Below are 13387 nucleotides of genomic sequence, written 5' to 3' on the forward strand. Positions count from 1 at the left end.
TAATAAATGAGTAAAAATGTGCAATTTGCATTAAAAAAAAAAAAACATCATTTTTTCTCCTGGAAGGTTGATCTAAATGACATTATGCCCAGACCAAAGGAAACATCTTTGATCTGCACAAGTAATTCAACTAAATACAACATAACATTGTGCAGTATAATTAAGTATATTGTGCAGTATAATTAAAGTCATATTCTAGGCTCATCCTCCCCCAGTGCAAACCCCTCCACCATGTATATATATTTTTTCCAGATGTCTTCATGCCGGTCATGTGATGCACAAGATCCTATTCCTCTTGTTGAGTGCTTGGTGGTCTTTAATGATGCACAGAGCACCATTTGAGGTGAAAGCAGGGCACATGTTGACACCCTACACCAGTGGTTATCAACCTTTCTAGGCCTGGGACCCCTTGGTAACATTTGCCAAGTTGTGGTGACCCCCAACGGTAAAATCTAGGAATGACGCGGCTGCTGCAGCGACATCTGGCGGGAGAAATGACACTGCTGCGCTAGGTGAGGGCTGAGGAGGACTCACACCTAGCACAGAAGAAATCACACAGCGACCCACAGCTTGAGAACCACTGGTGTACGCCGCCAGAATAAAAAAAAAAACACCCTAGGAATGCATAGCTAGATTCCTATTGGCTATTTCACTTTGCAATAGCCAATAGCAAACTAGCTAGTGCACCCGCACTCTGCTGCTGTCAATCCGTAGTGGGGACCTGATGGAGAACTTCAGGTCCCCCTCTGCTGATTTGCAGCAGCAGAGGGCGAGTGCAATAGCTAGTTTGCTATTGGCTATTGCAAACTGAAATAGCCAATAGGAATCTAGCTATGCATTCCTAGGGTGTTTTTTTTTCTGACTTACGGCTGCCAATGTCAGACAAAAAAGGTTTACTCTGCTCGGGAGAAAGTGTTTCTCTCCCAGGCGGCTGGGAGCCGCTATCTAATAGCAGGAGACTCCCGGGCGACCCCTGGCAAATCGTCATTCGACCCCCGAAGGGGTCCCGACCCACAGGTTGAGAACCGCTGCCCTACACTCACATGATATCCTCAGTCTTCATGCTAGGAGTCATTCAACCTGGTAGACTAAGGACATCTAGTGGTGGAAATGAATTACTGTAGGGATCAGTGCACCAGGGGATTGCAGCATTGGAGCCACAGTGGCCTTTTTGCTTTTTTTAAAAGTACTGGCCGGTCCTGACATTTTCTGTAGACACATCAGTTGTACAGGGGACAAAGCACAGAGCATACTAGGTACACCAAAGGTATTGAAGATATTTTTAGGGGGTACTTAGTATCCCAATCGCTGCAACTGGTTCATCTGCATAATGGACAATCAACTGATGTGACACCACCATTTGGTTTTGTAGCTACAGTCAGGTTACCTTTTGCAAGGAGTTTGCGTGTTCTCCTTGTGCTTGCGTGGGATACTCTGTTTTCCTCCCACACTCCAAAGACATGCTGGAAGGTTAATTGGCTCCTGTCTAAATCTGCCCTGTATGTATGTATGTGAGATAGGGACCTTAGTTTCTAAGCTCCTCGAGGGCAGGGACTGATATCAGTGTGTACGATGTAAAGCGCTGCCCAAATTGTCGGCGCTAAATAAATAAACAGTTGGATGGATCCAGAAATTCTAGTGTGGATAAATATTTTAAAATATCAGTTTTGAATGGCTGGTACATTATAACAATAGAAAATATAGTTTTGATGTGCCAGCATTAAACTGATAAAAAATAATTAGCTGTCACTTTAAACTTAGTTTTACCATTTTAAACTTTTTAATAAAATGTTATTAGGCAAGCGAGATATAAAGTAATATTTTGTTTCTTTTACATATGACAATATTGAAGTTCTGAAAGTTAATTTTATAATATTCAAGGTCTTTTTCATGAAAATCATTTCTGCAAACCAATCTCTGGAGGCAATAAATGACACATTGTGTAAGACTCAAATAATGTTATTCTATAACATATTCAGCACTCTCGGAAAGAGCAGCTGCTATAAAGCAGTTATGAATTTAGACTAAAGCTTGAGACAATTAAATAATATGGTTCTTAAATAATTTAAGTTAATTAAGTCAATAAAGGGAGGGCACTAGTTGATCTCTGGAAGAAACACAAAGGACATGCCAGCACTACCCCTTGTCCACTGTTATTGAAATATTTTCCCGTTTTCTTCTGATGTTATCAGACTCAGAATGGATACAAATCCAACACATACAGGTCTAGGCGATTTATTCTAGTGAGCTGATGAACTTCATTTGTTCTGAGAACTGGTAAAGTGCACTAAGGACCATATTCCTTTTCACTTGCTATCTCCTGAAGTAGAAGTATGGACTCTGCATCCCAGCTAATCTCGGGTCACCTTGCGGTATCCAATGCAGATGCTGCTTTCAGTGCTGCAAAGGGTAAGGAGAGGAGAATTCCTGCTACTCTGTGATGTAGTCCAATTGGGGTTAACAGGGAAGCCTAAGAGAGTGACTTAATTTCAACCTGCAGCAAATGGAGTCAGGATAGCTTGTTTTAAAAGGACTTTAATGCTTAGTAAGCAAATGTAATTAGTCAACTCCATATATAGCCTGTATATATATCTATATACAAGTGAAACTCCAATAATTAGAATATCGTGCAAAAGTTCATTTATTTCACTAGTGCAACTTAAAAGGTGAAGCTAATATATGAGATAGACTCATTACATGCAAAGTAAGATAGTTCAAGCCGTGATTTGTCATAATTGTGATGATTATGGCTTACAGCTCATGAAAACCCCAAATCCACAATCTCAGAAAATTAGAATATTACATGCAATCAATAAAACAAGGATTGTACATAGAACAATATCGGACCTCTGAAAAGTATAAGCATGCATATGTTTTCAGTACTTGGTTTGGGCCCCTTTTGCAGCAATTACTGCCTCAATGCGGCGTGGCATGGAAGCTATCAGCCTGTGGCACTGCTGAGGTGTTATGAACACACATATATACACACACGCACGCACACAAACACACTATGGGGTCCATTTATATAGAAATTTCCTATGCTCCATCTAGTGGTCATAATGCCCTGCAGATTTCATTCCCAGAAACGTTCGCAAATGTTTTATATATAGACTCTATGGGGTTGATTTACTAACCTTATAAACACGCCATGAACAAGTACACACCTCTGTAGTGTGTTCCCTCCCAGCATGATCTATTGGTGGAATCTAGACACCTTTGTAGTGTGTACACACCCAGCAGGTGTGTTGTGCAAAGCCCTGCAAAGCCCTGCATGAATTGCAAGGTGATGTTGTGTAAATTAGCTCTACGTTGTGTTGCTTGCGTTGATGAATGCAGGAATGTAAATGCATGAGCTAACCATTTTTGTCTAAACTGTGAAGCAGCATTATATATGCATCATGTGCATGATTTTTCCATATATGGCATTAGTGGAAATATGCTTTTAGAGACTTGCATGCCGCTATTAGAGCGGCGTGTAGCCTATGGCGCATGCTACATGACACGCACGTACGTAAATACATAAAAACGCGCCATAACGGCGTGAAAATGTGACACGTTGCTCGTGTTTGGTTGATAAATACGTTTTGCTGTGTAAAAATGCACACGCACCTGGTGCGTGTGTGTGTTTAGGTTAGTAAATTGCCCCCTATATCTTTTTAGATTAAATAATCAAAAAGCAATCATGCTTTTAAACAAATGTCTTAATTTTTTTAACTAATTCTACTTCCTGTCTCAATTTCCTAATTAAATTTTTTTTTTTAATTATAAGCTTTCATTATGATCCTTACATTTAAATTAAACTTTTAATCTACTGCTTAAATATCATTTCAGTGGAGGTAATATACAACTATATATGGATTTAAATTGTAAGATGACCTTTCAAGGAATTTTTCTGGCTCCCAATTTGCAAGTCTGATATGTAGTTTTTGACAAGGGACACATAGCTCTACAAAGAGTAGGTCAGGACAGATGACCTTCAATGAAAAGAAGAATTAATTATCCACGTCCATCATCCATAAGAAACAAGTATCAAAAATATTAAATTTGAATTTCAGTCCACTGCATGACATTTTCTGACAGATATATTTAAAGTTTAAACTCTTCATAGACTTGATGCAGACAATTGTACATGTATTCTAAAAGAAGCAGAATCACGGCTAAAATACAGAGGTAAAAAAAAAAGTTATTTTGAGTTATGCATGAGTTACTGTTACATAGTTACATAGTTACATAGTATTTGAGGTTGAATAAAGACATTAGTCCATCAAGTCCAACCTATTAGGATCTCATTCTAGGAGTACCCGTACCCCTGTATATTACGGATTGCCATCCTGACGCCATACTGTAAACAAAAGTTAAGTAGATTATTTCTTTAAGTTAATTACTGTTCAATACAAGCCATATCAAGTGGTATGTCAGTGGATCTTGGATGGACACACTTTACAGAGGCTTTAGAGGACACATGGGTCCTTTTGAGCCACCCCAAAAATATGAATAAGGTCAGATAGATGGGATCAAGAGCAAGCTGCTGAAACTCAATTCCACCTTTACAAGTGAACAAGAAACAAATGCCAGTCTGGAAGGCTGCAAACACACATTCAGTACATATCCAAAACTGGATAATAAACTGCCCTCTCCTTGGCACAGAAGAGAATGTAGAGTCATGCATTTGGAAAATATTCTGATGGCCTTTGTTGTTACCAAGAGTTATTGGAAGCTTCCAGTGAGAAAGATAATATGTAGCGGCCATATGCACATACTGTAATCAATTACTGCGCAAACTGTTAGCGCTATATAAATCCTGTATAATAATAATAATAATAATCACATCTATGTAGTATGACCATTATGTTATCACTGCAGTAGAATAGATGAAATATAGCCCCTGCCATTCGCCCCAAATAAACAAAGTTTGTCCTTATATGTCAAAACACTACAGATAAAAACTACTCTTAAAAATAAAATGAAGTAAAAACTAAGAAAAACTTTACTAAGGAATATGGCAACATTTCAGCAAAACTGAGTATGCAATGTGCACAATACTCCCCCCTCACTTTCCTGCCCTGCCAGGCCGCTGCTTGGATCAAGGGTCTGGCAAGAGATTTTGGGGGAACCCACACTTTTTTTTTTTTGCCATGGGGTCCCTCCTAAAATTCCTACCAGACACCTCACCCTGTTTTTTTTTTATTTTTTCGATTTTCACGCTTAACAACCCACTAAACTCTATCCAAATAGATTCTAAAAGATCCGAATTTGTAAAACAAAAACTTCAGCTCGATCCGAATTCCACAAATCGAATATCGAATAGATTCAAGTTTTTACAAAACGAAAACATTTTTTTTAAATTTAAACGAAATGAAAACAAAATGAAATTTTCGGCCATGCACATGTCTACTGCTTTTCCTACTAAGAGAAAGTGCATATACATTTTTCACTTGTTGATTCCGTTTCTGTTACTTCCAATTTTTGCATCAGAAAAAGAGGGCAAATTAATTTATGAATAGAGATCATTAATAGACTAATTTTTGATGCTCTACAGGAGATCTATGAAGATACAGAATGTGGATTTAATGTTTACAACCTCCTTTGAACACCCATAACTTATTCCTTAGCAAAACAATATGGTCAAACGTAAAAGCAACATATCATCAGCCAACTGGTCAAATATTAATCACAGCAGGATGCCTGACATCAGGTTAGAAGATGCACACAAAATACTCACACTGGTGATGTTCATACAATAGAATATCTCAAAGGCCATAATACAAATAAATTGTCCCTTTTAATTTGACAGTTATGGGATTTGCTGTAGGTTTAAATGATAAAACCATACAAATGAGGTTTCAAGGTTTTTGCTCCTTTGTACACATCATGCCATCTCATATTTTTATCTGCATTCCTTGCATTGAATAGATTGTAGCATGTGCTTAACATGTATTTTAATAAATGCAGACCTTACATATCTTCTAACTTCAAGATGATCACAATGTAAGAAATTCTAAAAGAAACATTGTTACATTGAATATACTGTTTATCACTGTATTCTACTCTTATATCGAAAATATTTTTTCCTAAAAGATAGATAGATAGATAGATAGATAGATAGATAGATAGATAGACAGATCTGAAAGTTGGTTTTTCTAATTTGTTATACTTTGAAAACTATTTACAAATAGAAAGAAGACTGTGGGCAGGTACAAATTAAAACTTTCTCCTTTCCTTGCCCACACATGATAACATGTGAACACGTGTGTCTTTTACTGAAAGTGTTGCTCAAGTTAAAAAGCAAATATAGAGCATAGAACCAACATATGCACAGACCATAAAACTACTCATGCATCCAATTTATTAATATTACTTACCACGACTAGAAGGCTCAGATACACAAAGTCTATCTGTTGTTTCATTGCTGCCATCGCTACGTCTATTACAGTTTCTTGCGTTCACTGGTTCCGATTGCATAAGATATTTTTGAGGCTCCTCATCAACCTATATAGTAATATTAATTTCAAAATTATTATTTGCTTAAACCAACATGTTACATGCTTACAAAAATCAAATATCAGTGACTACTATATACAGTCGGGTCGGCTTGTTTTTTTTTCTATTTCGACGAGTTGGCAACGTCGTGGACATCGCTGGATGATGTGATTGACCCTTGGATTACCTTGTTGGATCATTTTTTGTCATTGTTTGGGGGGTTTTTTTCTATTAAAGGAATAGTCAACAATTTTGTTGTGTTTTATTGTTCAATGAAAGGATTTTTTCTACAAGTCTGATGTGTTTATTTACATTTTAATTCAACCCTTTAGTAAATGAGTAGGGATACAAGTACCCCTTACTCATTCACAAGGTGGGGGGCAGCATCTGGGTGCCCCTTTATAACAGGGGGTACCCCAATGCAAATAAGCCCCCCTGCCCACAGACGCTCACAACCACCGGGTCAGGGTTGTGGGGAAGAGGCCCTTGTCTTTTCAGACCCCTGAAAAAGCACCCTCCCAATGCTGAGGGCATGTGGCCTGGTATGGTGCAGAAGTTGGGAGCACTTGCTCGTCCCCGCCCTTCTCTGCCCTGCCAGGCCAGTGCCCGGATTAAGGGTCTGGTTGGGAATTTTATGGGGGAACTCCACGCATATTTTTTTTAATTTTTAACTCGGGGTCCCTCCTAACATTCCTACCAGACCTAAAGAATTCCTAGAGTTGTACTTTACAACGTAATATTTACATTTTTTTATTTCTTAATTTGCAACTGGTTTTATACACCTTTACATGGCCAGCATAAATTTGCCTCCAAATCAGTGACACAGATATAACAAATGATGCAGTTGTAGCCTGTATAGAACCGCCTAGGTAGATTTGTATTAGATTGCTGATGTCATAATACATTCTGGAACTATCTTAAATTATATCCTCAAGCCAGCACATTATCAGTGCAGACCTAATTGCATGACCTATGATGCAGTTAGCACACATTGCTTCCCCCACCGTACCTTGCACCATATGATTTAGGTCCAAATAACCCTGTAAATTAGATTTTCTTCTGAGATCAATCGCACACTACATCTGTTACACTATGTATGAAGAACACAAAATAAATATCATAAATAACCAATTATGCAAACTATGCAAATGAAAGGTCAAACACTGCCAAATGCCCAATACTTCTACAGTAGCCCAGATAGAATTCCAATTTATAAAACAATCTCCATAAAGCTATTATGTCACACTCCACTTTCCTCTAAGCCTATGTTTTTGACACATATACCGTAGTTGTAGCATACTCATAAATGTAAAAAATGAATTTCAAAATAAGCAAATTATCCTCTAAGATAAACAACTAGATATGCAACTGGTTTTCTATACATGTTTACCTAATTCACAGTTGTATTAAGCTATTGGTATAAATTGGAAGCAAGTGCCATGTACTGCTGCCTGAACAGAATATTTCCTTCATTTATTCTGTTCAGGACAAAAACCAATAAAATTACAAAAATATTTATTTTCTTTTTTTTAGTCTGGTAATTCTAGAACAATTGATTTAAAAATTTCAGGTTCCCATTTTCCTAGCCTGCAGGAGTAGCTCTGGGCTCCTTTTCACTTTTACCAGACTAGTCATCACTGCTTTGCTGAACAAGCCTGCTCTCTTTATAAAGCTTAAACTAAACACACTTGGTGGTCTATCCCTTAAAAAATTCTGCATCCACATACTTTAATTCTGTGTGAACTAACCAGCTGGGCAAAATTGAATGTTTTTTACATGTGTTCTCTTCTAATCGAATGTTCCTAGGCTATTGTTGGACTATTTTCTCTTCTCTGTAATAGAGTCAGTAGCTGCCCACACTGCTCTGTACAGCTCCAAAGGCCCTCCTATGAATAGCACACGGTAGAACCAGCATTGGTGCTATGCAGTGCCATTGAATCTGAATGCCACAACACACCTTGCCAGGGGATGTGTGTTTCAGCGCACCACAATCAGCTGTAACACACTACCATGCATTGTAGTGTGCTACGTTACATACTGTCACATACAAGTGTTCTACTCTACAGCCACCCGATCAGATGTTTGCCCCTGGGGTGTGTGCACCCACCCCTTCACTGCCAGCTACCTCAGGCTTCGCTGTCCCCAGTGCGGACAGAGACAGCGGGTATCTGCAGCTGGTTCGAGGGAGATCAGAAAATCCTTTGAAACTAAATACAGTATATTAAAGCTTACCAGTCCATATACTTTTTTTTAGTTTTTTTCCCCTTTATTTGTACCAGGTGATCCTGCCAGTAATACAGATCCTGTCCTAGGGTTGGAACTGTCTCACTATACTGTAAATATAGAGGTGTGTTACCATCCTAGGCTGTTTGCTACGGACTGAGAACTGGGCAGGGCATGTTTGGAGTTTTATGGGTAGAGGTAGATAGGGCAGGTAGATGGGATAGGTAGTGTGCAGGAAGTTGCAAGCTCACTGGATTTCTAGCAGAAGCAAGAGGACTTTTTGTGTACTTGTAGTATGTTTTAAGAGTCAAAACAGGGAAAATATGCATGTATTAGACATAAAACACTTTAAATTGTTCCATGTCTACCAGAAAATTGCTAAATGTCTATCTATTAAAAAAAAATACTTACATGGAGCACATCAATACTAAGCTGCTGAAAATTCCGAGACCTCAATTCCTGTTTTCTCTTCTGATTTTCATGATATTTTTCCTCTGCAATTTGCCTAAAATACGAAATGTAAATTTAAGTTAGCAAAGCTTGTTTGAATCTGAAATGCAATTTATTCTGCCATAATTTAGAAAAAAATTAGTTTCTACTTGAGTATCTTCAAAATTTCAGAACTTCCTAAACAAAGGGTATTTACCCTATTTGCATAGCTCTTACTGGAAACAGGCTTTGGCTCCTGGTACAGAGAATCAGTGCAAATACTCCCATCCCTAACACTTAACCATTAACCTACATACAGTATTATCCCCCAACCCCAACACCTAAAGAGACCCCGTCACCAGATAATTTATTTAAAGTAAATCTTAATGTAACCCATAAGATTACATGTGCATTTAACTTATTTTATGCATGTTATTTACCTGTAAAAGCCTTACTTATGTTAACATACAAAAGCTCAGAGGCTGCTGCTGAATGCCACCACCATCTTGGATGTGATGTCAGCAGCTCCAGCAGACTCAGAGCTGTCACTCCATAGACACTCTATAACAGTGGTTCTCAACCTGTGTAACCTTGGTCATTAAGTTGCGGCCCAAGTTGCACTGCACGGCATTGCAGTACCGTGCAATCCGGTGCAGGCGACTGAAATGTGGGCGGGAGGTGTGTTTGGGGTGTTATTCAAATGAATGGCAAGGCAACGTACCTCCCACACCAGAACATGTAGTAGGTGTGATTGCGTGATACAGTGCGAACAGGACTGTTCGATTAACGCACTGTACTAGTGTGAACAGGACCTCAAAAACACTGACATACACACTCCCCAAAAATGTTTAAACATTTTTTTTATGATCTACCCAGTCTTCCTACCTTACGAGAACTGGAGTGGATACTCAGCAAGGGGTCCAGTGAGGGCTGCTGTGCTGTGACGGAGCTTCATCCATATGTGCATTGCTTGTCCCTTCTGCGCCCTGTACAGGTGACAGGAGCCAGAATGTGATGTCACTCCGGTCCAGGCACCTCTACAGGGCACGTTAGGCAGCTGTAAGCAATGCATGTATGGATCAAGCTCCCTCTCGGCCATAGCTCCAGGCCACCGCACTTCAAGCTTACACCTGGCGCCAGGCAGCAAATTCTGAATGTCTGCTCAGCGCAAGAACTGACATTGCTGCGCTAGGGGGAGGCTGAGAAGCCTCTCACCTAGAAAAGTGGCAGGTACGTGGCGACCCACTGAACACGGGGTCGCGTGATCCACTATTAGGTCACAACCCACCAGCTGAGAACCAAGGCTCTAAAGTATTCCACTATGCTCCTCCCTTAGCTTCTACATAAAGGGTCATGTAGGGAGGTGAGGGGTGCAGGAGCTGGACCAGCACAGAGAGCAATTACACACTCCCCAAATAGGAGAGGGCTATGAAATGCGAGTAGGGAGGGGGATGTGCTAGAGTTTTGACTCTCCTGGAGTAGTCCATTTTTTTAGCAATTCCAAAGGCACATTGCAACTGAATAACAAATAATTTATGGAAATGAAAAGTACTGCAAGTGAGAATTTAAAATACTTTATTGTTTGTGCTTTTACCTGCAATTGTTAAGTTGATGGCAGGGTCTCTTTAACTTAACCCCATAAAGTGAGCCTTTGGGTGATTTGCTTATGCAGGATAAAGCAGCAGGTTGAGTTTAACCTAAGTTACAGCTAATAGCTTACACTTTTCTCTCTCTTCATTCTTGGAGGTCAAATATAGCAAAAGGAAGTTAAGTATAAGCTGCTGGTGGAGCCAAAGCCCTGCATGGTTGATTTATTAAAGGCAAATAGGCTTTTCACTGTGCACGGACATTTTCCCTTAGCTTAGTAAGGGTGGTGAAAATTCACTTTGTAAAAAAACATTTAATGACAATCAAGGAAAATAAACAAAACCGTGTTTTTGCTTGCATGTGATTGGATGATGGAAGTCAGCAAAGATTGAACTCATTCACTAAGCTAAGGGGAAACTTTAGTAAATCAACCCCACACCCTTGCCACCACCACAATCTAATCCATTAAAAAAAAAAACAGCCTAAGAATAACCAAATGTAAAGCCCAGCTATGCCCTAACACTAAAGGGCCCCTTTACACTTTTGCTGTTGAGGTGCATTGTGGTATCACGAGATTGAGATGTGAGGCATCTGGAAAAAATGCTCCGTGTGTCCATTCTGTGTTGGCAATCCATTCAAATTGAATAGTCTGCCTTAACACAATGCATTGCGTGACATAACATACATTACTGTGTGTGCGTAGAGATAGAGTACACAATGTACAAGTAAAGCAAAGTGTCAAAGGCCCCTGAATCACCCATACATACTACCCTTATCATACGGCAGGAAACTACCTGAGTCTAAAACATTTGGTTCTTGCATTGAAACCATACAGCACCAAAATCCCAGTGCCAGATCAATATCAATAATAGATAAAAACCATACATACAAACATATATGTAAGAAGATAAAATTAGAACCTAACATTTCCCTTTGGTATTTATTAGGGATGCACCGATACCGATACAAGCATCGATATCGGCGGCGATACCGAGTATTTGCATGAGTACTCGTACTCGTGCAAATACTCCGATACAAAAAACGAGTACCTGTGCCGCGTCCACCATTTTCAGGGACCCGAATCCGCCGCACACAGGACCTCCATCGCGTCTTCAATGAAGCAAGATGGCCGCGAACTCCTCCTCCAAGTCCTCAGTCATCTGTTCCATTCTGACCTCTTCTCCCGCTGATTGGCCGATTGGATGACTGACAGGCTTCCTCACCAGTCAGGAGTGACTGGTGAGGAAGCCTGTCATCATCCAATCGGTGGGAGAATTTTTACATTTTTATATTTATATTTATTTATTTATTAATTTTTTATTAAATATTTTAATTTTTTACTTTACTTTTAGGGGCTTCAGGGAAATATTGGGGTTCTAAACAGTCCCCTGATATTTCCCATTTAAAATAGAAAAAGAGATTGAGTCCTTTTTCAGACACTTCCTGTTTTGGGGTGTCAAATGTCTCCCAACTCTTCTCCTGCACTCTTATCCTGTCACATATGCCCCTGTGGAGACTAGCAGTGCTGCATCAAAAAACATTGCACATGCATGGTCCACCAGTTGTCAACTATCAGGCAGCCTGTCCTCAATGATAATATGCAGACGGCACTGGAGAGAATTGCATGTAGACAGAAGCTGTTGAAAGAGGCTGGGGTAAAAATAGTATTCTATCATACACAAAGCTCCATTCACAAGGCTTCAACACAAGGATAAGGAGCTTTATTTTAGACATGTGACTGTAGTTTTCAAATCGCATTGGACTACATTGGAAATGAATGTCACTTTTAAAAAAAATGAGTGGTCTACTCACTAAGCTGCCGTAGGCAGCCAAGTGAAAGACCGACCTGAAGTGAAGTGAGCCGAACACTGTTCAGCTATTCACTTCAGGCTGGTACGGCTGATTTCAGCCGTACATCGGGTGGCTTCACGTGGCTTAGGGTCGGCCAAACATGCTCAGCATGTTCGGCCGACCCGAAGTGCAGGAGGAGTTCGACTCAGCCGATCCAACATCTGGATCGGCTAAGCCGAACCTCCGGCCGGCTACTCGCTGCTGTTCGGTCTATTCTTATAGAAGCCGAACAGCAGTGAGTGAATAGCCGAATGCCACTCGGCTGTTCTGCTCAGTCCCTCTGAGGGACCGAGCAGAACAGAAAAATAATAAAAAAGGTTAAAAAAAAGTAAATAGAAAACGATTGTGCGGAGCTAGCAATGACAGCTAGCTCCACCCAACAGTTTTCTATTGTCCGGCCGTTCTGCGGGAGAGTTAGCTGTCTGGAGATCAGTGTCCCTGGTTAGCAGGTAACCAGGGACGCTGATCTCTCTGCAAGTGGACGGAGACAGCCGTAAGATCACGGCTGGCTCTGCCCAGCTGTCAGAAGCAGGCTGTCGACCGGCCAATGGCCAGCCGCTCAGCCAGCTTCGGCTTTCAGTGCGGCTCAGCCGCGGCATATGCATTCGGCTCGACTGAGCCGCTCGGCCACGTTCGGGAGCTGTACGGGCTATAGTGAATAGCCCGTACAGCACCCCTTCGGGTCTACTGAACTGAAGTGGTCCTGGGGCCGAAGCTAGCCGAAGCTACGGCTAGATCCTTCGGCAGCTTCGTGAATAGACCCCTAAGTCTCCTTATTATGGTATGTTAGCTTTGGTAATATAACCTACACTGTTTA

The 13387-nt window shown here is 40.4% G+C and overlaps 1 protein-coding gene across 1 annotated transcript in view; it reads right to left on the minus strand.

Moving 5' to 3' along the window:
- The window catches only part of NEK11 (NIMA related kinase 11), a gene marked incomplete at its 5' end in the record, with an annotated part of 142270 nt that overhangs the window by 50890 nt on the left and 77993 nt on the right, over nt 1-13387 (minus strand). The window contains 2 exons of the mRNA XM_018568112.1: nt 6366-6489; nt 9115-9208. Coding sequence (XP_018423614.1) covers nt 6366-6489; nt 9115-9208 — 218 coding nt within the window. The remainder of the gene's footprint in view (nt 1-6365; nt 6490-9114; nt 9209-13387) is intronic.

The sequence above is a fragment of the Nanorana parkeri genome, unplaced genomic scaffold (assembly GCF_000935625.1).
Source record: "Nanorana parkeri isolate BGI_ZX_2015 unplaced genomic scaffold, ASM93562v1 scaffold1139, whole genome shotgun sequence".
NCBI lineage: Eukaryota > Metazoa > Chordata > Amphibia > Anura > Dicroglossidae > Nanorana > Nanorana parkeri.